At 52.0% G+C, this 22,946-nt stretch overlaps 2 protein-coding genes across 2 annotated transcripts; one reads left to right on the plus strand and one right to left on the minus strand.

The window, feature by feature from the left end:
- Window positions 1-720: 720 nt before the first annotated feature.
- On the minus strand, window positions 721-1,635 carry LOC139826604 (olfactory receptor 14J1-like). The gene has a single exon (XM_071802933.1). The coding sequence runs from the start codon at window positions 1,633-1,635 to the stop codon at window positions 721-723; it is 915 nt and encodes a 304-aa protein (XP_071659034.1).
- A 14,478-nt stretch (window positions 1,636-16,113) lies between these two features.
- LOC136116215 (olfactory receptor 14J1-like) lies at window positions 16,114-17,142 on the plus strand. The gene has a single exon (XM_065862415.1). The coding sequence runs from the start codon at window positions 16,114-16,116 to the stop codon at window positions 17,140-17,142; it is 1,029 nt and encodes a 342-aa protein (XP_065718487.1).
- The last annotated feature ends 5,804 nt before the right edge of the window (window positions 17,143-22,946 follow it).

Genomic DNA, 22,946 nt, shown 5'->3' on the forward strand with positions numbered 1-22,946 from the left:
AGGTCTCTGGAAGGAGGCCTGGCTGTGAGAGGACACTGCTGTGTGCCAGCCCTGCACACACACACTGTTCAGATATACAATGGTGTTTCATCTGTGGGACACTTTTGTAGGAATAAGCTTGAGAGAAACATTGCAAGAAGATAGAAACCATTATGCACTGCCCAAAGAAGATGACTTTTCCTTGTGGAAGTACTGTTACTGAGGCCAGTTCTGTGACACAAGTGCCCATTGCCTGTCCCTGCCTGTGCTGACAGGAGTGACACAAAGCAGGATGGGGACCAAGCTGCCAGAGCACTCAGGCCTTGCACCAACACAAGGGATGAGAAGGAGACTGTGGGAGTGGAACCAGAACAGCTCTGGAAGACCAAGCACTGGTGCTCCCTGGCAGTGCTCCCATGCGAGAGCTCTTTTCCCCTCCACCCACCCACAGGAACTATCTCTGCAGCTCTAAAAAGCCCTTGCAGGATAGATATAGTGAAAAACAAGTCACTAAACAGCCCTTTATTCTGCTTAGAGACAAGAAGAGCACTGCAGCTCATTTAAAAAGCCAACAGTTATAAAAGAAAAGCCAACATGGAATTAGAAAGGGAATGACAACATTATCACAATAAGAAAACAACCAACAACACCAGACAATCCAGTTGACAGGCAGGGCCTGTAATTAGCTACATTAAAACTCCTATATAGAAGATGATGGCCAGTTTATTGCTTCAGAAAACTCTAGGAAATGAGTTTCCTAAGGGCATCCTTGAGCTCCTGGTTCCTCATGCTGTAGATGAGGGGGTTCACTGCTGGAGGCACCAACGAGTACAGAACAGACACCACCAGATCCAGGGATGGGGAGGAGAATGAGGGGGGCTTCAGGTAGGCAAACATGGCAGTGCTGACATACAGGGAGACCACGGCCAGGTGAGGGAGACAGGTGGAAAAGGCTTTGTGCTGTCCCTGCTCAGAGGGGATCCTCAGCACAGCTCTGAAGATCTGCACATAGGACACCACAATGAACACAAAACACCCCAATATTACTAATATGCAAACCGCAAGAAGCCCAATTTCCCTGAGGTAGGAGTGTGAGCAGGAGAGCTTGAGGATCTGGGGGATCTCACAGAAGAACTGGCCCAGGGCATTGCCCTTGCACAGTGGCAGTGAAAACGTATTGGCCGTGTGCACCAGGGAATAGAGAAACCCAGTGGCCCAGGCAGCTGCTGCCATGTGGACACAAGCTCTGCTGCCCAGGAGGGTCCCGTAGTGCAGGGGTTTGCAGATGGCAACGTAGCGGTCGTAGGACATGATAGTCAGAAGACAAAATTCTGCTGAAGCTAAAAAGACAAACAGAAAGAGTTGTGTAGCACACCCTGCATAGGAAATGACCCTGGTATCCCACAGAGAGTTGGCCATGGATTTGGGGACAGTGGTGGAGATGGAGCCCAGGTCAAGGAGGGCGAGGTTGAGCAGGAAGAAGTACATGGGGGTGTGGAGGTGCTGGTCCCAGGCTATGGTGGTGATGATGAGGCCGTTGCCCAGGAGGGCAGCCAGGTAGATGCCCAGGAAGAGCCAGAAGTGCAAGAGCTGCAGCTCCCGTGTGTCTGTGAACGCCAGGAGGAGGAACTGGGTGACTGAGCTGCTGTTGGACATTTGCTGTCTGTGAACATGGGGACCTGCCATAGGAGAAAAAGACAGTGACAAATTAGGTGAGACTTCTCTGAGCAAAATAAACATGCTGTTTCTCATTAAAACCTCCTCCCTGAAAGAGGGATATGTCAGTTTATTTTGTTTCTACAAAATGAGAAACATGTTTCATCACAACTTAAAATACAGCTTAGGCACCTGGTTTCCATGAATCATCTCTGGGGCAAGACCCCCAGTGTTGGTGTCAGAACAAGAATGGAACCACACTCCCACGCCAATCCCATACAGCAAGAGCACCAGGGAGAGGTGGAGAAACAGGGAAGGACACTGAAGTGTTCCTGAAAATTAAAGCAATAACAGAAAGGCAGATGGGCAGGCTGTGGAACCTTCTCCTTACCCGGCTGTGCTGCTGTCACTCACATAATGACACTGTTGGAGCAAGTACTTTCAGAATGTTTTGTGTTCCACGTTCCAGGAACCCTTCACCTGGAGGAGCAGCTGCTGAGGTGGAGATTCGTGACCTGGACCCCATGGCTTTGGGGCAGAGGCTCTGCTGGGGAGGAGAGGAGACCAGGGGTTGCACTGGGAAATGTGTCTGCACTGCAGGGGGTTCGTGAATCCCCTCCCCAGCATTTCTGGTCCATCTCCCTCTCCCTGCCCATGCCTGTGCTGCCTGCAGCTGTGTCTCTGTCCCTGGCTCTGCTCCCTGTCAGTGTCACAGACCCCGTCCCACCCGCTGTGTGCTCAGCTCTGTCCTGCTCACACCTCCTGGCACTGCCCAGGGGCAGCTCTGTGTGTGCAGGGGCTCAGGAGCAGCTCACACAAGTCCTAACGAGAACTGGGGTCTCAGTGTCTTCTCCAAGGAGAGAAATAAATCCCCATCTCCCACTGCACACCCAGACAACCAAGAGTGGAAAACTGAAAGCACAGACTCCTTCCCTTGCAGCTGTTGCTGTCTTGATGTCCTTGTTCAGAAGGACCCTCTGCCATGTCTGTGGGGTTGATCTGGAGCTCAGAGCAGCCCTGACCCACACAGCACCCTTCAACCCCAAAAGCTCCCTGCCTGCCCTGCCGGGGGTCGCTCCTTCCACCCACAGCTGCTGCCATGGGATCTCCCCGGGCAGGCTGAGCACTGACCCTGGCAGGCGGCAGAGTCCCTGCCCCGGCACAGCCCTGGGGTGCAGGGACCCTGCTCTGCAGGACAGCCCTGGGCACCCCTGGGTGCTCACCCGGCTTCACAGCTGTTCAACACTGCCCGACAAGAGCCCCCTCCTTACAGATCCCAACAGCTGTGCCTGTGCCACTTTTAAGAGATGCCTCCAGGAGCTACAGCTGCATTGCCCTGCACCCAGAGACTTACCATGGCAAGGGCTGCAAAGGTTTCTCCTCCAGTGAGCTCTCAGTCATCCTCCCAGTCCTGACCACCTTTCATCTCTCTCTGCCTTGCTCGTCTCCCTGAGATCCCCAGGCAGAGCCCTCAGCCCTGCTGCGTGTGCAGAGGAGCTGCTCCTGGGCAGAGCTGTCTCTCTGCAGTGCTGCCGCTTGCCAGGAGCTCCCTCTGTCCCAGGAGCCCAGCCCAGCTCAGCAGCACAGGAGCAGCCCAAGGCGCTTTAATGACCCCTCTGGTGGCTTTGGTGCTGAGTCCATGAACCTCAGACCCTGAGGCTAAGTTGAAGAAGTCAAACTCAGATCTAAACTTCAAAGTTTCTTGTAATGTTAATGAATCCCACTGACGGACACAACTGAGAAACCATCCCCAGGGCAGCTGGGACAGAAAACTTGAAGAAGAACAAAGGGTAATGAAGCGGAAAGTAGCTCTGATGCTGAGTAAACCTGGATGTGTTTCATTAACCAAAGGGCCAAGCCTTGACCCCCAGCCCTGGGAAGGCAGATCCTGTCCCTCCCACGTTGTCCAGGGCCCTTCCTGGGACAGTGTGATGTGGGGCTGTGCAAGGCCAAGGGCAGGAATACGGTCCCACAGCTCCCAGGTTCCTGGCTGGGGACAAGGAGGCCATGAGGCCCCTGTGCTGGAAGGACAAGGTGTCTCCTCACAGGCATCAGAGGTGCAGACAACAGCCATAGCCAAGGGGAGAAGGAGCTCATGTCTGTTGGGGGCTTTCAGCCTCTTTACATCCCTTGATCATCTCCACCACAGCCTGTCCTGTGCTGTGGCATCCCCTGCACCTCTTCCCCTGCAGGCTGCAGACATCCCCCCTGCTGCCCCACCTTGCTCTTGTCTGAGCATCTTCCTTCCTTTGCTGAGATCTCTGCATCCTCCCCCGCTTTTCCTTGGAGCACAAAGCCTTGGGCTGATGCAGACTCCCTCTGCTGACCTGCTCCACCACAGCACTGCCCTTCCAGTCACATTCCTTGCTGCTCATGTCCAGCCTGGACCTCCCCAGCTGCACTTTGGGCCATTATTTCTTTCTCATGCTCTTTCCCACTATGCAGAATACCTCCACCACCTCTGAAACCACCCTTCAAGCACTCTCAGGCTACTCCTGCACTGCTGCAGCCTCCACAGCACCACTCGGCCAAAGCAGCCCAGGTCCCTCAGCATCCCACACCATGTGCACAAGGTGCTGAACCTGCCTTGGCAGAGCCCTGCACTCTCCAGTTCCTCCCTGCTTCTCCAAACTGGGAAGCCGCACACTGGCACACCCCCGTGTGTGTGGGGTCACACCAGTGCTGAACCGAATGGGATGAGAACTCCAGGTGTCTGGGTCCCCACGCTCCTCCTCATGCAGCCCCGTGTGCAGCTGCCTTGTTCATGGTGAGCTGGTGTGGGGACCTTGGAGTGCCCAGACCCTTCTCCCCAGTGTTACTGCTCAGCGTGTCAGGTCCTGCTCTGTCCTGATGGATGGGGTTATTGTCCCACCCTGATACAGAACTGGTCACTTTATCTTGTCAATATTCAGAGTTTTCTGATGGGTAAATACCAGATATGTGGAGCTGTGCCTGGGGATAGACAATGTCAGCTGAAGGTTGAGGAGTCACCATGAGAGGGCAGAACAACATGGGCAATGTAGTGGTGACTGGACATCAGTTGCAGACTCACTGATGAGGAAGAGGAATTAGATGAGGCCTCCTTCAGACAAATGAAAGAAGCCTCATGTTTCCAGGGCAGTGTCCTCCTGGCAGACCTGAGATATCCCAATATCTGCAAGGTACCTGCCATCCAGGAGGGGCTGGAGCTCATTGACAACATCTTCCTGACACGGGTGACTGAGGAGTCAGTGAGGTGAGGTGCCCTGTGGGACTTCACACTTACAAACCACAAAGAGTTGGTCAGGATGGAACAGTCAGGGATGGGAAAGTGGAGCTGAGGCTCCTGGGAGATGATCACAAGGCCAAGAGCAGGATTTCAGGAGAGCAAGCTTTGGCCTGCTGAGGGACCTGCTTGGGTCCTATTGGATATGACCTTGGTGTCTGCAGTGCTTTTCTCTCACCTTTCCTCCCTCCTCTCTCCCACCTGCTGTTGTGCAGTGTTTTTTACCCTTTCTCAAATACAATATCTCAGAGCTGCTGCGAACAAATCTGAGTGGCTTAGATTTGGCAGGAGTGGGTCCATCTTGGAGCAGCTGAAATCAGCTCTGTCTGACATCGGTCAAACTCCTGTTGTCTTCTCAGAGAGGTGACAACTGTAGCGTTACAGGACAGCCTGCTCCAAGCACAAGAATGATCTCTCCACGTACCCATGAAAAGAACCATTTATGTCATGAGGCTGCTTGTCTGAACTGTTGGAGCTGCAAGGCACAAAGGCAGCACACAGGAGGTGGAAGCAGGGGAAGCTGCAAAGGAGGAATTTAGAAACCTTGTCCATGGGGCTGATGCCAAAGCTGCCCTGGACTTGATACCTGAAGGGGAGGCTGAGGGGAGGAAGATGACCTGATATAGCTTCATTTGCAGTAAAAGAATAGACAGGGCGATTGTGGACCTGCTGCTGAACTTCGTAAGAGTAGAATCAGTCAGGACTGAGGTTCTTCATGGCTTCTTTGCCTCCATCTTCACCAGCAAGGTCTCCTGGGACTTTGTTCCTGAAGGCAGGAGTCTGGAGAACACCCAGCAGTGGATGGGGCTCAAGTCAGGGGTGACCTGAGCAAACTCAGACACCATTACAGAACAGGAGATGGGTCACTTGACCAGCTCCCTGAACACAAGTATCGCTGTGCTGTGGCATCTGAGATTCCCAAGAACTTCCACGTATTGGTCCAGAGTTGTGTGATTCCTCTTGAGGTGTCCTGGCCTATCTCCTCACTCACATGGTGATTTAGACACCCACTTTTCCAATACATTCAGTCTTATCCTGAGACGCTCCACATCAATATGAACAGGAGGCTGTCGATGCCACCTGTTCTGGAAAGGGAGGAAAGGGCGAGCAGGGAAGGAAACAGAAGAAATTTGGCTTTATTGCTGTTTCTTGTGGAAATGCTCTCTGCTTGGCTGTTCCTGAAATCTCCCTAATCATCCACACCACACTCGAAGCCTTTAAGAAAATGATGCACAGAGCCTTGCTTGTAAGAGGATTTTCAATGTTAATGAGCCCTCTGCTGCCATGATCCTGAACTGCAGATACTGAGAGAATGAACAAACCTCTGATGAAGTGAAAGGCAGAAGCAAACCCCAAGTTTCTGAGGGTGTTTAGGACCCCATGAAGGGGCATCACTGACACAGCTGTGAAGGAAACAACCAGTGCAGGTCCCTGTCCCTGGAGGCTGGTGAAGGAAAGACTTGGAGACACTGATTACAGGTGGTGAGGGCCATGGGGAGGTGGCTCTGATGCCATGTGAGCCCTTGATGATTTTATTACCAGAATGGCTGAGCTGGGGCCTGGTAAATTATTCTCAAATAGTTTTCAAGGCTTTTCCTGTGGTCAGTGTGAGTGTTTTGTGTTTTGAGGATGGGTTTTATGTAAAGTGCTCTTGCTTTAACGGCAAGGCTCGGTTTTCTGTAGAGTTGGAAATGTCTGTGAGTTCCTCACCACTCATCCAGTTTCTTTCACGCACCTGGCAATGGTCACCAATCACCTCAATGTCCCAGTCCCAAACTTGCTTGAATCCTCTGTTTGGATCCGTATCCCATCACTCCAAGAGGTCCATGCATCCACCAGGCTCACGGATGATTCCTGAGGACCACCCAAGTGTGGGCAGTGTAAGAGAGGAGCAGAGCAGGGTCAGCTCATGGGCCATGACTGAGCACAAACACCCCAGCAGCAGCCATTCCCCATCTCCCAGGCACAGCCATGCCCATAGCATGCAAATGGCACTGCCATACATGAGTAGCCCAAGAGAGGCCTTTCTTCCTTCCATATTCCCAGGAAAATCTTCCTCCCATTCCTCCTCCACCTGCAGACATCAACTGCTTTCCATTTCTGGGCTCAGACATGGCTGGAAGGGTTCACTGAAGCCATCAGCCATCTCATTGCTTCTCCCTGACACGCCCTGACCCTCTCCCACACCTACACATGGCCAATCATGGCTGCTCAGGGCCTGCCGCTCTTCAGAAGAGGCCTTGAGCATCTTGGTTCTTCATGGTGATAATAATAAACTTCTTTGCTCTCTCCAGAGAGCATTTCCCCTCTCTCTGCCTTGCTCGTCTCCTGTTGCAGGCAGAGCCCTCAGCCCTGCTGCGCTGTGCAGAGGAGCTGCTCCTGGGCAGAGCTGTCTCTCTGCAGCGCTGCCGCTTGCCAGGAGCTCCCTCTGTCCCAGGAGCCCAGCCCAGCTCAGCAGCACAGGAGCAGCCCAAGATGTCCCTTTCTCTGTCCCCTCTGGGCTCCCTCGTGGTGTTCCTGGATCTCCAGGGGAATGACCCATGAAACAGGCTGAAATAATCAGGGATGTTTCTTCTCTCACCTCTACAGACACAGTTCTGTCCTGCAGTAGTTCTTTCATATTAGAAAATAATTTGGGCATGAGAAGCATCTTTTATTTTCCCATCATTAGACAAGACATCAGGAAGATTACAGCAAAGGATCTAAATTCTCGAAGCTTGGCAGAGGAATATCTTCAGCTGAATGAGTTTAGGGATTTTATTCTGTTTTTGTAGTCCTAGGGCTAGAAAGACATTCAGCAATATTTTGAATATGTCATTTTTTTTTTTTTTTAATACGTCATTTTGCTCTGAATCAAAGCCTTTGCACACATGGGGTCTTGGACACTTGGTACCAGGTTTCTTGTGGCAGGTCAGAGCTGGGCTGGTGCCACAGCTGGGGTGGTTCAGCCCAGATGTGAGGCAATGGCCTCAGCCAGGGACCTGACTGGGGAGCTGGAGCTGTCAGTGCTGCAGACAGAGCTGTGACACGGGTGGAATGAACTGCCAGGCAGGGTGGCAGAAGTGAGTTCATCTGGTCTGCAAGGACAGCAGCCTCCAAGCACAGAAACAGTCCAGACCAGAACTCAGTCCAGACCTCTAAGGCAATCAAGGGCCCCATAATGAACTGTTACTACTGCAGGAACAAATAACAAGAAACAGGGACACTGTGTGGCTACTGATGAATTTAATAAGGAAAAGAGGTGAGAATCCCTGTGTCCTCTTGTCCTCCATTTTCACCAGCAATGTGTCCCAGGCCTCTGTGACTGGAGGCAGAACAACCAGCAGTGGATGGGGATCAAGTCAGGGGTCACTGGAACTAACACAATCCTTTCCAGTCTATGGGACAGCAGGGGCAGCATCCCAGGAGCTGAGACAGCAGGACAATGTCACATTGAGGCCACTCTCCACCATCGTGGAAAGCTCATGGACACTGGGGGGACTCCCTGACCACTGGCAGCTCCCACACAGTGTGTGCACTTTTCAGAATGGCCAATGGGTGAGCAGGGGAACTAAGGGCTGTGCCCCAGAACATGTCCACTGGGACCCCATTTCTGGGTGTCTGGAAGAGAAGGTGATGGGGTTTACCCAGGGCAGGTTGTGCCTGTCCATCCTCTGTTTTCTGTGAGGAAAGGACAGGGTTGTGGATGTGGGGAGAACATTGATGGTCTGTTACCTGGAAGTCAGCAAGGCATTCAGCGTCATCCCCCACAATGTGCTTGTGCCCAAGTTAGGATATTATGGTCTGTGTCAGTGTGCAAGTAGATGGGTAAAAGCCAATCTGGATGGTGGCTTAGAAGGACAGTAGATAAAGGGAAAAACTTTCCATTCCTGAGGACAGTCGAGCACTGGAAGCTGTTTCCCAGGAGTGTGCATCCACTCTACATCAGAAAGTTACCACGATGTGTTTGTATAGACACCTCACTAATCTGGTCTGACTCTGCTTTTAGGAGGAGGTTGGTCAAGACACATCCTGAGGTGCCTTAGAGACTGAATGACACTGTCCTTCCTTCCTTCCCCTTCATGTTTCTGATTTGGAGAAAGCTCTCAGGTTCCCTCTGATCACAGAAATAATTCACATGGGGAGCAGGGCTGCTTTACAAATAACGGTAAACAGCCCTGATCACTACTTTTGTATCATCCTTTTTCATTTGCCCCAACCCAGCTGCTTCTTGTTTGCTGTCCATATATCCCTCCAGAAGGAACACACCACCTTGTTCATCCTTTCAGAGCAGGTTGCTCAAGAGGTGTCAGCATCCATGTACAGAGTCTGCACATCAGCCAGGCAGCAAAGCCACCGTTACAGAAATGCAGACGAGGCTCTTGACCAGCTCCTTGAACCCAGATATCAGCGTGACGTGTCTGCTGAGATTCCAGGGAACACCTGAACTTTAAGTTCAGGGCATGTGAGTGCTGGTTGGGTATCCTGGCTTGTCTCCTGAGCCATGTGGTGCTTCAGGCTGTGAAGAGAATCAAAACCAACTTTTTCACTGGGTTAATTAATTTTACAGACTGTCACACAGGGAGTTGAAGGGAGCTCAGAACTCCAGTCTCTGCTCTACTATAAGGCTTGATACCCCATCCACAGGTACATATCTAAATGGTCCAGATAGACGGTGATCTTGCAAAAGTCACTCTTTGTGACCCCAGGTGCATGGACACTGCTCATGTGCCTCTGCAGAGAGTGGCAGGGGTTGGATCCCTTTCTCAGGAGAAACTCCTTGCTGGAAAGACACAGCTACAGGGCTGGCTCAACAAGGTTTTATTGCATTTCACTCGGCATCAGATTTGACATATTTGGTGCTTTTCTGTGATCACTTCTTCTGCACAGATGATCACAGAAGGACAACCATTTCATAAGAGTTGGTTACAAAGGCCCTGTCATGAACAAGAAATCTCACCGTGAGATCTGGAGGGAGTGAGGAAGATTATAACAAGCACCAGGAAGAGCCAAGAAGCTCAAGGCCTCTTCTGTAGAGCGCGAGGCCCTGAGCAGCAGTGACCGGCCATGTGTGGTGTGGGAGAGGGTCAGGAGATGTGGGGTAGAAAAGGGTGACGGTTGATGACTTCAGCAAATCCTTACAACCATGTCTGAGCCACAAGTGGAATGCGGCTGATATCTGGGGGTCAAAGAGGAATAGTAGAAAGATTGTTGTTGATTTTGGAAAGAAGGCAGGCTTTTTTGGACTAAGGATATATGGCAGTGCCATTTGCATGCTGTGTGCTTGGCTGTGCCTGGGAGATGGGGAATGGCTGCTGCTGGGGTGGCTGTGCTCAGTCATGGCCCATGAGCTGACCCTGCTCTGCTCCTCTCTTACACTGCCCACACTTGGATGGACCTCAGGACTCTTCCATGAACCTGGTGGATGCATGAACCTCCTGGAGTGATGGGTATGGATCCAAATAGAGGATTCAAGCAAGTGTGGGACTGGGACATTGAGGTGATTGGTGACCATTGCGAGGTGTATGAAAGAAGTTGAATGGGTTTGGGGGACCTCACAGGTTGCCAAGTCCTCAGAAAACCAGAGCCTTGTGGTTAAAGCAACAGCACTTGGCACCAAACCCACCCCCAAAACACAAAACACTCACAGTGACCACAGGCAGAGCCTGAGAAACCTTTGACTGAAAGGGTCTCCTTTGTCAGGTCCTGGGGTCAGGGCTTGGCCATTCTGATGATGAACAAACGTCAAGGGCTGACATGGCACCAGAGCCACCTGCACATCGCCTTTACCACCTATGACCATTGTCTCCAGGCTTTTCCTTGAGCAATCTTCAGGGACAGGGATTATTTGTGTCAGCACTGGCCCTTCGTGGGGTCCCAAACACCCTCAGAAACTTGGGGTTTGTTTCTGCCCTTCAGTTCATGACAGGTTTGTTCATTCTTTCAGTAGCTGCAGTTCAGGATCATGGCAGCAGAGAGCTCAGTAACATCCAAAACGCCCTTACAAGACAATGCTGTCTGCAGCACTTTCCTAAAGGCTTCAAGTCTGGTGTGGATGATTTCAGAGATTTCAGAATTGCAGCCAAACAGTGAGCATTTCCATAATAAAGAGTAATAAAACCAAAACTCTAATATTTCCGTCACCCTCTCAAAACCCTCATTTCCAGAACAGCTGGTATCAACAATCTCCAATATTGATCTAGAGAATCTCCTGATAACGACTGAATGTGTCAGAGAAGTGGGTGCCTAAAGCATCACTTGACCGAGGATACAGGCCAGGACACCTCAAGAGGAATCACACAACTCTGGACCAAGAGGTGGGTGTTCCTGGGAATCTCAGGTGCCACAGCACAGTGAAACTTGTGTTCAGGGAGCTGTTCAAGTGACCCATCTCCTGTTCTGTAATGGTGTCTGAGTTTGCTCAGGTCACCCCTGACTTGAGCCCCATCCACTGCTGGGTGTTCTCCAGACTCCTGCCTTCAGGAACAAAGTCCCAGGAGACCTTGCTGGTGAAGACGGAGGCAAAGAAGCCATGAAGAACCTCAGTCCTCTCTGATTCTACTCTTAGGAAGTTCAGCAGCAGTTCCACATTCACCATGTCTCTTCCTTTACTGTAAATGAAGCAGGGTCAGCTCATCTTGCTGCCCTCAGCCTCCCCTGCAGGTATCAAGTCCAGCGCAGCTTTGGCATCATCCCCACATCCATGGACAAGGTTTCTAAATTCTTCCTTTGCAGCTTCCACTGCTTCCACCTCCTGTGTGCTGCCTTTTTGTTCTGGAGCTCCAACAGTTCAAATGGGCAGCCTCACAAGATAAATGCTTCTTTTCATGGGAACTCAGAGAGATCATTCCTGTGCTTGGAGCAGGCTGTTCTGTCAGGCTGATCAGATTTCCTGAGCTCCTTCACACTTCAGACCTACTTCCATGTCACCACCTCTTTCGGCTGCTGTCCCCCAGTATGTGAAAGTCTGGAGCCCACCAGCCTGTGCTCTGTTGCTGGCCTTCCTCCCTCCCCTCTGGTGCCTGGGACCCCACTGTGTCCTGGTCACAAAAGCCAAGGTGGACACTGATGTTCACATCCCTCACCAGCTTTTCATTTTTTGCCAGATCCAGATCCAGGTGAGCATCACCCTTGTTGGCCCACCAGCAGACATGTTAAGCAGTTAGCCTAAGATCCTCTGGACTGTTGGCACATGCTGGTTTGCCTGGCCAGTGAATGTCAGGGCAATTACAGTTCCCCATAGGAACCTGGTCATTGACTGGAGACTTGAAAAGGTTGCTGACAGAAGATCTTTACCATGATGCAGCAGTTTGCAAAACTCAACGCTCTGTCACCCTGTACTGGGTTTACATGGTAAAGTCTTGGAACTGGGGGTGAGTGTGGCTGTGCTACAGTTGTCACCTCTCTGAGAAGACAACAGGAGTTTGACCAGCGTCCGACAGAGCCCATTTCAGCTGCTCCAAGATGGACCCACTCCTGCCAAATCTGAGCCACTCGGAGATGCTGGCAGCACCTATTGGATATTGTATTTGAGAAAGGGTAAAAAACGCTGCACAACAGCAGGTGGGAGAGAAGATGGAGGAAATGTGAGAGAAAAGCACTGCAGACACCAAGGTCATATCCCATAGGACCCAAGCAGGTCCCTCAGCAGGCCAAAGCTTGCTCTCCTGAAATCCTGCTCTTTGCCTTGTTGTCATCTCCCAGGAGCCTCAGCTCCACTTTCACATCCCTGACTGTTCCATCCTGACCAACTCTTTGTGGTTTGTAAGTGTGAAGTCCCACAGGGCACCTCACCCCACTGACTCCTCAGTCACCCGTGTCAGGAAGATGTTGTCAATGAGCTCAAACCCCTCCTGGATGGCTGGTACCGTGCAGATATTGGGATATCTCAGGTCTGCCAGGAGGACACTGCCCTGGAAACATGAGGCTTCTTTCATTTGTCTGAAGGAGGCCTCTTCTCATTCCTCTGACTGACCAGTGAGTCAGTAGCTGATGTCCAGTGACCACAACATTGCCCATGTTGTTCTGCCCTCTCATGCTGACTCAACCTTAAGCTGATATTGTCTGTCCCCAGGCAGAGCTCCACCCATTCCTACTGCACAAAGGAAAACTTCAGAAACTCCAGACCTCAGGCATTATGACTATCAGACCCCCAAGACGCCACAATTTCTCCGGGAGATGGTATTTATACTGTCCCCTAACTCCTCATGGTGTTATGTTGGGAGAAACAGCCTCATCAGGATAAGCCATCTACATGAAAACATTAACAGCTGATCAAATGGAGCTTCAGTCAAGGGAAAGTCCAGACCTTGAAAAACGTTTGCGAGTGGTCTCTGCCATGGTCACAATAGGAGGAGCTGCAGCTGCAGCAAACGGAGAGTCCAGACCTTGAGAAAATTTGGGCTTACACCATCACAGATGCACAGGGGAGGAAAAAAACGTCATGCATCAGGACAGAGCAGGACCTGACACGCTGAGCAGTGACCCTGAGGAGAAGGGCCTGGGCACTCCAAGGTCCCCACACCAGCCCGTGGTGCACGCTCACCATGAACAAGGCAGCTGCACATGGGGCTGCATGAGGAGGAGCGTGGGGACCCAGACACCTGGAGTTCTCATCCCATTCGGTTCAGCACTGCTGTGACCCCACACACACGGGGGTGTGCCAGTGTGCGGCTTCCCAGTTTGGAGAAGCAGGGAGGAACTGGAGAGTGCAGGGCTCTGCCAAGGCAGGTTCAGCACCTTGTGCACATGGTGTGGGATGCTGAGGGACCTGGGCTGCTTTGGCCCAGCAGCGCTGGGGAGGCTGCAGCAGTGCAGGAGTAGCCTGAGAGTGCTTCAGAGGTGGTTTCAGAGGTGGTGGAGGTTTTCTGCATAGTGGGAAACAGCATGAGAAAGCAATAATGGCCCAAAGTGCAGCTGGGGAGGTCCAGGTTGGACATGAGCAGGAAGGAATGTGACTGGAAGGGCAGTGCTGTGGTGGAGCAGGTCAGCAGAGGGAGTCTGCATCAGCCCAAGGCTTTGTGCTTCAAGGAACAGCTGGGGAGGATGCAGAGATCTCAGCAAAGGAAGGAAGATGCTCAGACAAGAGCAAGGTGGGGCAGCAGGGGGGATGTCTGCAGCCTGCAGGGAAAGAGGTGCAGGGGATGCCACAGCACAGGACAGGCTGTGGTGGAGATGATCAAGGGATGTAAAGAGGCTGAAAGCCCCAGCAGACATGAGCTCCTTCTCCCCTTGGCTATGGCTGCTGTCTGCACCTCTGATGCCTGTGAGGAGACACCTTGTCCTTCCAGCACAGGGGCCTCATGGCCTCCTTGTCCCCAGCCAGGAACCTGGGAGGTGTGGGAACATAGTCCTGCCCTTGGCCTTGCACAACCCCACATCACACTGTCCAGGAAGGGCCCTGGGCAATGTGGGAGGGACAGGATCTGCCTTCCCAGGGCCGGGAGTCAGGGCTTGGCCCTTTGGCTAATGAAACACATCCAGGTTTACTGATCATCAGAGACATCTTTTCTTTTCTGACCTTCAGTTTTCTTCTCTAACCGAACCTGGATGTAGTTTCTCAGTAGATTCCCTCAGTGGGACCCATTAACAGTACAAGAAACTTTGGAGTTTGAATCTGAATTTGACTTCTTGAGAGTTTTCTTCAACTGCCCCTCAGGGTCTGATGTTCATGAACACAGCAAGAAACCCACCAGAGGGGTCATTAAAGCGCCTTGGGCTGCTCCTGTGCTGCTGGGCTGGGCTGGGCTCCTGGGACAGAGGGAGCTCCTGGCAAGCGGCAGCGCTGCAGAGAGACAGCTCTGCCCAGGAGCAGCTCCTCTGCACAGCACAGCAGGGCTGAGGGCTCTGCCTGGGGACCCCAGGGAGATGAGCAAGGCAGAGAGAGATTAAAGGTGGTCAGGACTGGGAAGATGACTGAGAGCTCACTGGAGGAGAAACCTTTGCAGCCCTTGCCATGGTAAGTCTCTGGGTGCAGGGCAATGCAGCTGTGGCTTCTGGAGGCATCTCCTAAAACTGGCACAGGCACAGCTGGTGGGATTTGTAAGGAGAGGGCTCTTGTGAGGCAATGTTGAACAGCTGTGAAGCCAGGTGAGCACCCAGGGGTGCCCAGGACTGTCCTGCATAGCAGGGTCCCTGCTCCCCAGGGCTGTGCCGGGGCAGGGACTCTGCCACCTGCCAGGGTCAGCGCTCAGCCTGCCTGGGGAGATCCCATGGCAGCAGCTGTGGCTGGAAGGAGCAACCCCCAGCAGGGCAGGCAAGGAGCTTTTGGGGTTGAAGGGTGCTGTGTGGGTCAGGGCTGCTCAGAGCTCCAGATCAACCCCACAGACATGGCAGAGGGTCCTTCTGAACAAGGACATCAAGACAGCAACAGCTGCAATGGAAGGAGTCTGTGCTCTCAGTTTTCCACTCTTGGTTGTCTGGGTGTGCAGTGGGAGATGGGGATTTATTTCCCTCCTTGGAGAAGACACTGAGACCCCAGTTCTTGTTAGGACTTGTGTGAGCTGCTCCTGAGCCCCTGCACACACAGAGCTGCCCCTGGGCAGTGCCAGGAGGTGTGAGCAGGACAGAGCTGAGCACACAGCGGGTGGGACGGGGTCTGTGACACTGACAGGGAGCAGACCCAGGGACAGAGACACAGCTGCAGGCAGCACAGACATGGACAGGAAGAGTTAACTGCTACCAGAAATGCTGGGGACAGGATTTAGGAACCTCTCTCACATCCCCTGCAGTGCAGACACATTTCCCAGTGCAAACCCCTGGTCTCCTCTCCTCTCCATCAGAGCCTCTGCCCCGAAGCAATGGGGTCCAGGTCACGAGTCTCCACCTCAGCAGCTGGACCTCCAGGGGAAGGGTTCCTGGAACGTGGTACACAGAAAAGGTGCTAAAAGTACTTGCTCTACAGTGTCATTTCGTGTGTGGCAGCAGCACAGTCGGGTAAGGAGAAGGTTCCACAGCATGCCCGTCTGCCTTTCTGTCCTTGCTTTATTTTCTGGTAGCACTGCAGTGTTCTTCCCTGTTTCTCCACCTGTTCCTGGAGCTCTTGCTCTCTGGGGTTGGGGTGGGAGTGTGGGTCAGTTTTTGTTTTGACACCTATTCAGTGGATATTGTCCCAGAGCTGTGTTCATGGAAACTGCATTCCCAAGCTGCGTTTTAAACTGTGATGAACTGTTTTTCTCACTTGGTAGAAAGAGAGAATGAACGGAAACGTCCCTCCATCAGGGAGGGGGTTTTCCATGAGAAACAGTCTGTTCATTTTCCTCAGAGAAGTCTCCCCTAACTTGTCACTGGCTTTTCCTCCTTGCACAGGTCCTCATGCCCACAGACAGCAAATGTCCAACAGCAGCTCCTTCACCCAGTTCCTCCTCCTGCCGTTCACAGACACACGGGAGCTGCAGCTCTTGCACTTCTGGCTCTTCCTGGGCATCTACCTGGCTGCCCTGCTGGGCAACGGCCTCATCATCACCACCATAGCCTGGGACCAGCACCTCCACACCCCCATGTACTTCTTCCTCCTCAACCTCTCCCTCCTTGACCTGGGCGCCATCTCCATCACTGTCCCCAAATCCATGGACAACTCTCTGTGGGATACCAAGGTCATTTCCTATGCAGGATGTGCTGCACAGGTCTTCTTTTTTTGTTTCTTATTTGGTACAGAGTATTCTCTGCTCACCATCATGTCCTACGACCGCTACATTGCCATCTGCAAACCCCTGCACTACGGGACCCTCCTGGGCAGCAGAGCTTGTGTCCACATGGCAGCAGCTGCCTGGGCCACTGGGTTTCTCAATGCTCTGCTGCACACGGCCAATACATTTTCACTGCCCCTGTGCAAGGGCAATGCCCTGGGCCAGTTCTTCTGTGAAATCCCCCAGATCCTCAAGCTGTCATGCTCACACTTCTACCTCAGGGAAGCTTGGCTTATGGTGATCAGTGCCTGTTTATCTTTTATGTGTTTCGTGTTTATCGTGCTGTCCTATGTGCAGATATTCAGGGTCGTGCTGAGGATCCCCTCTGAGCAGGGACGGCACAAAGCCTTTTCCACCTGCCTCCCTCACCTGGCCGTGGTCTCCTTGTTTATCAGCACTGCCATGTTTGCCTATCTGAAGCCCCCCGCCATCTCCTCCCCATCCCTGCATCTGGTGGTGTCTGTTCTGTACTCAGTGGTGCCTCCAGCAGTGAACCCCCTCATCTACAGCATGAGGAACCAGGACCTCAAGGATGTCCTGTGGAAACTCATATCTTCGTGTTTTCTGAAGGAATAACCTGCCCATCTGCTTCTGCATAGGAGATGTAATGAAACTTATTATAGGTCTAACCTGTCATCTGGAATTTCTGGTTTGTTTTTTTGTTTGTTTGTTTGTTTGTTTGTTTGTTTTGTTTTGTTTTTATTGTCACAATGTCTTCATCCCCTTTCTAATCCACTGTCTGCTTTTCTTTTATAACTATCACTGTTTCTGTAAATGAGGAGCCATGTTTTCCTTCTCTCTAAAAAAAATAAAGGTTCCTGTAGTGTTTTGTTTTTCACTGTATCCTTGCTGCAAAGCTCTTTTAGAGCTCCAGGGATGGATCCTGCATGCGTGGGTGGAGGGGAAAAGAGTCCAGCCTGGTAGCCCTGCCAGGGAGCACCAGCGCTTGTTCTTCCAGAGCTGTTCTGGTTCCACTCCCACACTCTCCTTCTCATCCCTTGTGTTGGTGCAAGGCCTGAGTGCTCTGCCAGCTTGGTCCCCGTCCTGCTGTGTGTCAGTGCTGTGAGCGCAGGCAGGGACAGGCAATGGGCACTGCTGTGACAGAGCTGGGCTCACAACAGCCTTTCCGGATAGAAAGGTGATCTCCACAGGGCAGGGCCTGAACGTTTAGGTCTTCTTCCAAGCCTTACCTCAAGAACATGCCCGCAAAAGTGGCCACAGATTGAAACACCTGTGTATAGATAGGGTTAGATAAACAGTGTGTGTTTGCAGGGCTGGCACACAGCAGTGTCCTCTCACAGCCAGGCCTCCTGCCAGAGACCTGCAGGACCAGCAGAGCAGGGGCTGGGCTGTGCCCCTGTGCACTGGACACCCCTTGGAAGCTGTCCCAGGGCATCATCATGGATTGGCCCCTCACAACCTCCATTTTCAGCCCTGGCCTCTCTCCCCAGCTCACAAAGGTTGCTCTTCCGTCCACGGAGGGACACTGAATGAGCAGGTCAGAAATCCACGTTTGCATTGTACAGATGAGATGTTTGCACGCACATGTGAGGTGAGATGAACCCAAGTGAGCACAAACAATATCAGCTATTCCTGAGAGTTCCATGAAGAGAGTTCTGTGGAACAGACAGTGTCTTGAGGTCACTTCATGTTGGGAGAAACATCCTGTGGGAAACCACCTGAATGCAGCACTGGGTTGTGCATCCTCCAGCTGTGATCCCCATGTCCATTCCTCATGATGCAGGACATCTCAGGTGAGTGCACAGCAGCTGACACACCACAGGGCTAAGGTGCCTCCTGTACTCTGGGAGTGGCAACAGGAGGCCAGAGAGAAACTGAGACTACGGCCTCTGTGTGTAAAAAAGACAGAGTCTGTCTCTGAACACCCCTGAGTGCAGAAGGAGCCCACAAGACCAGCTCAGACATGGATGCCAGACAGACCCTGACATTTCGGTGTGTGACTCCAGGAACAAACCTCACCGCCCCAGTGAGATTGATCTCAGATGCCTTGGACAGGATCATTGCCAGGGCTCCAGTTTGCTCTGTCACCCTTGCCTGGGATTCTGGATTGTGCTCTCATAAGAACCAGGGTAATTAGGGAGGTCCTGGGGTCCTTGGAAAAGGCAGAAATCAAAGCCATGTTCAAGAAAGGCAAGAAAAGGCATTGGGAGCCTGGTCAGCCTTCCTCTGTCCCTGAGAAGGGATTGGACACGTCCTCCTGTAGAATGCAATTTTAACTCTTTTGAGGGTGATGCAAAGATGGGTCAAGGCCTTGAACAGGACAGTGTTCACCCAGCCTTGGGTAGGACAGTGAGACAAGATAAGTGAGACAAGGGATCTCTTCAAGAAAGGCAAGGAAGTGAGATGGGTATCTACAGCCTGTAGGGAAAGAGGGGCAGGTGTAGGACTGTGTAGAACAGAGTTCAGTCTTGATCAGGTCCTGGTCCGTAAGAAAGGGGATGGATGGGTGTGGTATTATGAGGTCAGTTGTGTCTTAGACAGTCATAATCCAGTCAGAAGCGTGTGGCTGTGAAGGGGACAGTGGAGTCAGTTTTGTCTCTGGAGGTGACAGCCCAGCAGCAGGGACATGGCTGGGAAAGAACCTCTGCCAAGGTACCCACAGACTCTACCCAGGAAGAGGCCTTGGAGACGGGTTGTCATGTCCATCCCACCTGAGAACATGATGGGACAGCAGCAGGAACATGGTCGTGTCTGCCAGAGAAGCTGAAAGACCAGCAGCAGTCATGGGATTTAGGAGATCATGGTGAGGTGACTTCTCTCCTGTCAGGTAAAAGACCACAAGAAGCCTAACGAGTTGGGTTCCCTGCATGAGGGGCAGTTTCTGAGGTGGCTGAGTATTCCTTTGAAGTGGGAATAAGCAGGAGAGGGAAAAAAAATATCACATAGTGCAGTTTGGAAAGTGTGGACTGGATATCAGAGGAAGAAATAACAGTGGAAGGGCAGTGCTGTGGTGCAAGAGGTCACTCAGAGGGAGCTAGATCAGCCCATGGTTTGTGTTCCAAAGAGCAGCCAGTGAGGGTGCAGACACAGCAGTGAAGGTGCAGAAATGCTGGGGTGAGAGCAGGTGGGGAAGCGAGATGGGTGTCTGCAGCCTGCAGGGAAAGAGGGGCAGGGGTAGGACCGTGTAGAACAGCCTGTGGTGGAGATGGCAAAGGGCGCTGGCAAGGCTGGAAGGGACCCACAGAACCCAGGTCTCTGTCCCCTTGGCCATGGCAGTTGTCTCTGCCACCGAGGCCCAGGAGAAGCCATGTTGTCCTCATGGCACTGGGGCCTCGGTGCCTCCTTGCAGCCCCATGGGGAAGCTGGAAGTTGTTGTATCAGTGTTGTCCTTCCCTGGGCCTTGCACACCCACATCCCACGGTCCCAGGAAGAGCCCTGAGCCGTATGTGAGGGACAGGATCCCCCTTCCCATTGCCTGCAGGTCATGACTTCTCTTTTCTGCTTCAGAAAGCAAACCAAGGGGTTTCTGAGCATCAGAGCTGAAGAAAAGACTAAAAGGAGACCTCATGGTGGCTACAGCTTCCTCACAAGGGGAGAAGGAAGGGAAGGTACTGATCTCTTCCCTCTGGTGACCAATGACAGAACCCAAGGGAATGGAAGCGAGATGTGCCAGGGGAGGTCGAGGTTGGACATGAGGAAAAGGTTCTTCACCCAGAGGAAAAGGTTCTGTATCCAGAGGGTACTGGACACTGAACAGGCTCCCCAAGGAGGTGCCATGGTCCTAAGCCCAGGAGTTGGATTTCATGGTCCTTGTGTTCCATTCCCAACACAAGAGATTCTATGATTCTATAAACACTAGGTCAAAAGTCCATGTTTTCATTGTACAGATGAGATGTAAACACACACATCATGTGCATGTCCACTGTGTGCATGTGGTGAGATGAACCCACGGGAGCACAAATGCTATCAGCTATTCCTTGGGGTGCCATAAAGTTCAGTGGGACAGAGATGGTGTTCAGGGGTCTCTTCCAACCTGTGTTATTGCAGGATTCCATGAATCTTTTCCTTCGAGAGCTCTTTCAAGTCAGAATAGACAGAGGAAGAAGAGAAAAATAACAAGAGTCAGAAGCAGAGATATAAAATGCCCCAGTGTAAATACAGCAGCTCCTCTGAAGAATGTTTCTCCACTCAAACCCTTGATAGGAAATCTATTGGATAAATTTGATGAACGCAGCTAAAGTCTATCTGTTCGCACACTGGAGCACAAGGAGGGTGATGGCTGGGTACGATGCCATGTGGTCACTTGTGTCTCAGGAACTCATAGTCCAGCAGGAAGCCAATGGCTGTGGAGGGCACTGTGAGGTCACTTCTGCCTCTGCAGGGGATAGACCAACAGCAGGAACATGGCTGGGAAAGGACTGTGAGGTCACACATACCAGACGAGCAATCGGACCCAATCAGCATGGCTTTGTGAAAGGCAGGTCCTGCTTGACCAGCCTGATCTCCTTCTATGACAAGGTGACCGGCTGAGCAGATGAGGGAAAGTCTGTCGTGGGGAGTGAATCCGCCACACAAGCTGTGGGTGTTGTGTCCTTAGACTGCAGTAAAGCCTTTGACACTGTATCCCACAGCATGTCCTGGAGAAGCTGCAGCTCATGGCCTGGATGGTGTATCTGTGATGGGTAAAGAACTGGCTGGAGGGCTGGGCCCAAAGAGTTGTGGTGAATGGAGCCAAACCGAGTTGGTGGTCGATCAGGAGTCGTATCCCCACGACTCAGTATCGGGGACAGTTCTGTTTGATCTCTTTATCAATGATCTGGATGAGGTGATCAAGGGCAATCTCAGTAAGTTTGTAGATGACACCAAGTTGGGTTGGAATGTTAATCTGCTGGAGGTTGGGAAGGCCATACAGAGGGATCCTGTCTGACTGAGGCCAGTTGTCTGAGTTTCTATGAGGCCAAGTGCTGGGTCAGGCAGATGGGTCATAACAACCTCCTGGAACAGTACAGGCTTGGGGAAGAGTGGCTGGAAAGCTGCTGTCAGAAAAAGACGTGGGGGTGTTGATTGACAGAGCCTCTTCTGAAGAGCAGGAGGCCTGAGCAGCGGTGATTGGACATGTGTAGGTGTGGGAGAGGGTCAGGGCTGACCCTGCTCTGCTCTGTTCCTCTCTCACACTGCCCACGCTTGGATGGACCTCAGATATCATCCATGAACCTGGTGGATCCATGAACCTCCTGGAGTGATGGGTATGGATCCAAATAGAGGATTCAAGCAAGTGTAGGACTGGGACATTAAGGAGATTGGTGACCATTGCCAGGTGTATGAAAGAAGCTGGATGAGTTGTGAGGAACTCAAAGGCATTTGCAGCTTCACAGAAAACCAGAGCCTTGCTGTTAAAGCAACAGCACTTGACATAAAACCCACACCCAAAGCATGAAACACTCACACTGACCACAGGAAAAGCCTTGTAAAACATTTGAGAAAAATCTACCAGGTCCCAGGGGTCAGGGCTCACCCATTGTGATGATGAACAAGCATCAAGGGCTCACATGGCATCAGAGCCACCTCCACATGGCTATCACCACCTGTAATCAGTGTCTCCAAGTCTTTCCTTCACCAGCCTCCAGGGACAGGGACCTGCACTGGTTGTTTCCTTCACAGCTGTGTCAGTGATGGCCCTTCATGGGGTCCTAAACACCCTCAGAAACCTGGGGTTTGCTTCTGCCTTTCACTTCATCAGAGGTTTGTTCATTCTTTCAGTAGCTGCAGTTCAGGATCATGGCAGCACAGGGCTCATTAACATTGAAAATACTCTTACAAGCCAAGGCTCTGTGCGTCATTTTCCTATAGGCTTCAAGTCTTGTGTGGATGATTAGGGAGATTTCAGGAACAGCCAAGCAGAGAGCATTTCCACAAGAAACAGCAATAAAGCCAAATTTCTTCTATTTCCTTCCCTGCTCGCCCTTCCCTCCCTTTCCAGAACAGGTGGCATCGACAGTTTCCTGTTCATATTGATGTGGAACGTCTCAGGATAAGACTGAATGTATTGGAAACGTGGGTGCCTAAATCACCATGTGAGTGAGGAGATAGGCCAGGACACCTCAAGAGGAATCACACCACTCTGGACCAATACATGGAAGTTCTTGGGAATCTCAGGTGCCACAGCACAGCGATACTTGTGTTCAGGGAGCTGGTCAAGTGACCCATCTCCTGTTCTGTAATGGTGTCTGAGTTTGCTCAGGTCACCCCTGACTTGAGCCCCATCCACTGCTGGGTGTTCTCCAGACTCCTGCCTTCAGGAACAAAGTCCCAGGAGACCTTACTGCTGAAGATGGAATCAACGAAGCCATGAAGAACCTCAGTCCTGTCTGATTCTACTCTTAAGAAGTGCAGCAGCAGGCCCACAATCACCCTCTCTA

Source organism: Patagioenas fasciata, assembly GCF_037038585.1.
Source record: "Patagioenas fasciata isolate bPatFas1 chromosome 6 unlocalized genomic scaffold, bPatFas1.hap1 SUPER_6_unloc_3, whole genome shotgun sequence".
Classification (NCBI taxonomy): domain Eukaryota; kingdom Metazoa; phylum Chordata; class Aves; order Columbiformes; family Columbidae; genus Patagioenas; species Patagioenas fasciata.

Excerpts from the sequence above, each read along its gene's own strand:
- LOC139826604 (XM_071802933.1), bottom strand. The coding sequence starts at position 1,635 with ATGTCCAACAGCAGCTCAGTCACCCAGTTCCTCCTCCTGGCGTTCACA.
- LOC136116215 (XM_065862415.1), top strand. The coding sequence starts at position 16,114 with ATGAGAAACAGTCTGTTCATTTTCCTCAGAGAAGTCTCCCCTAACTTG.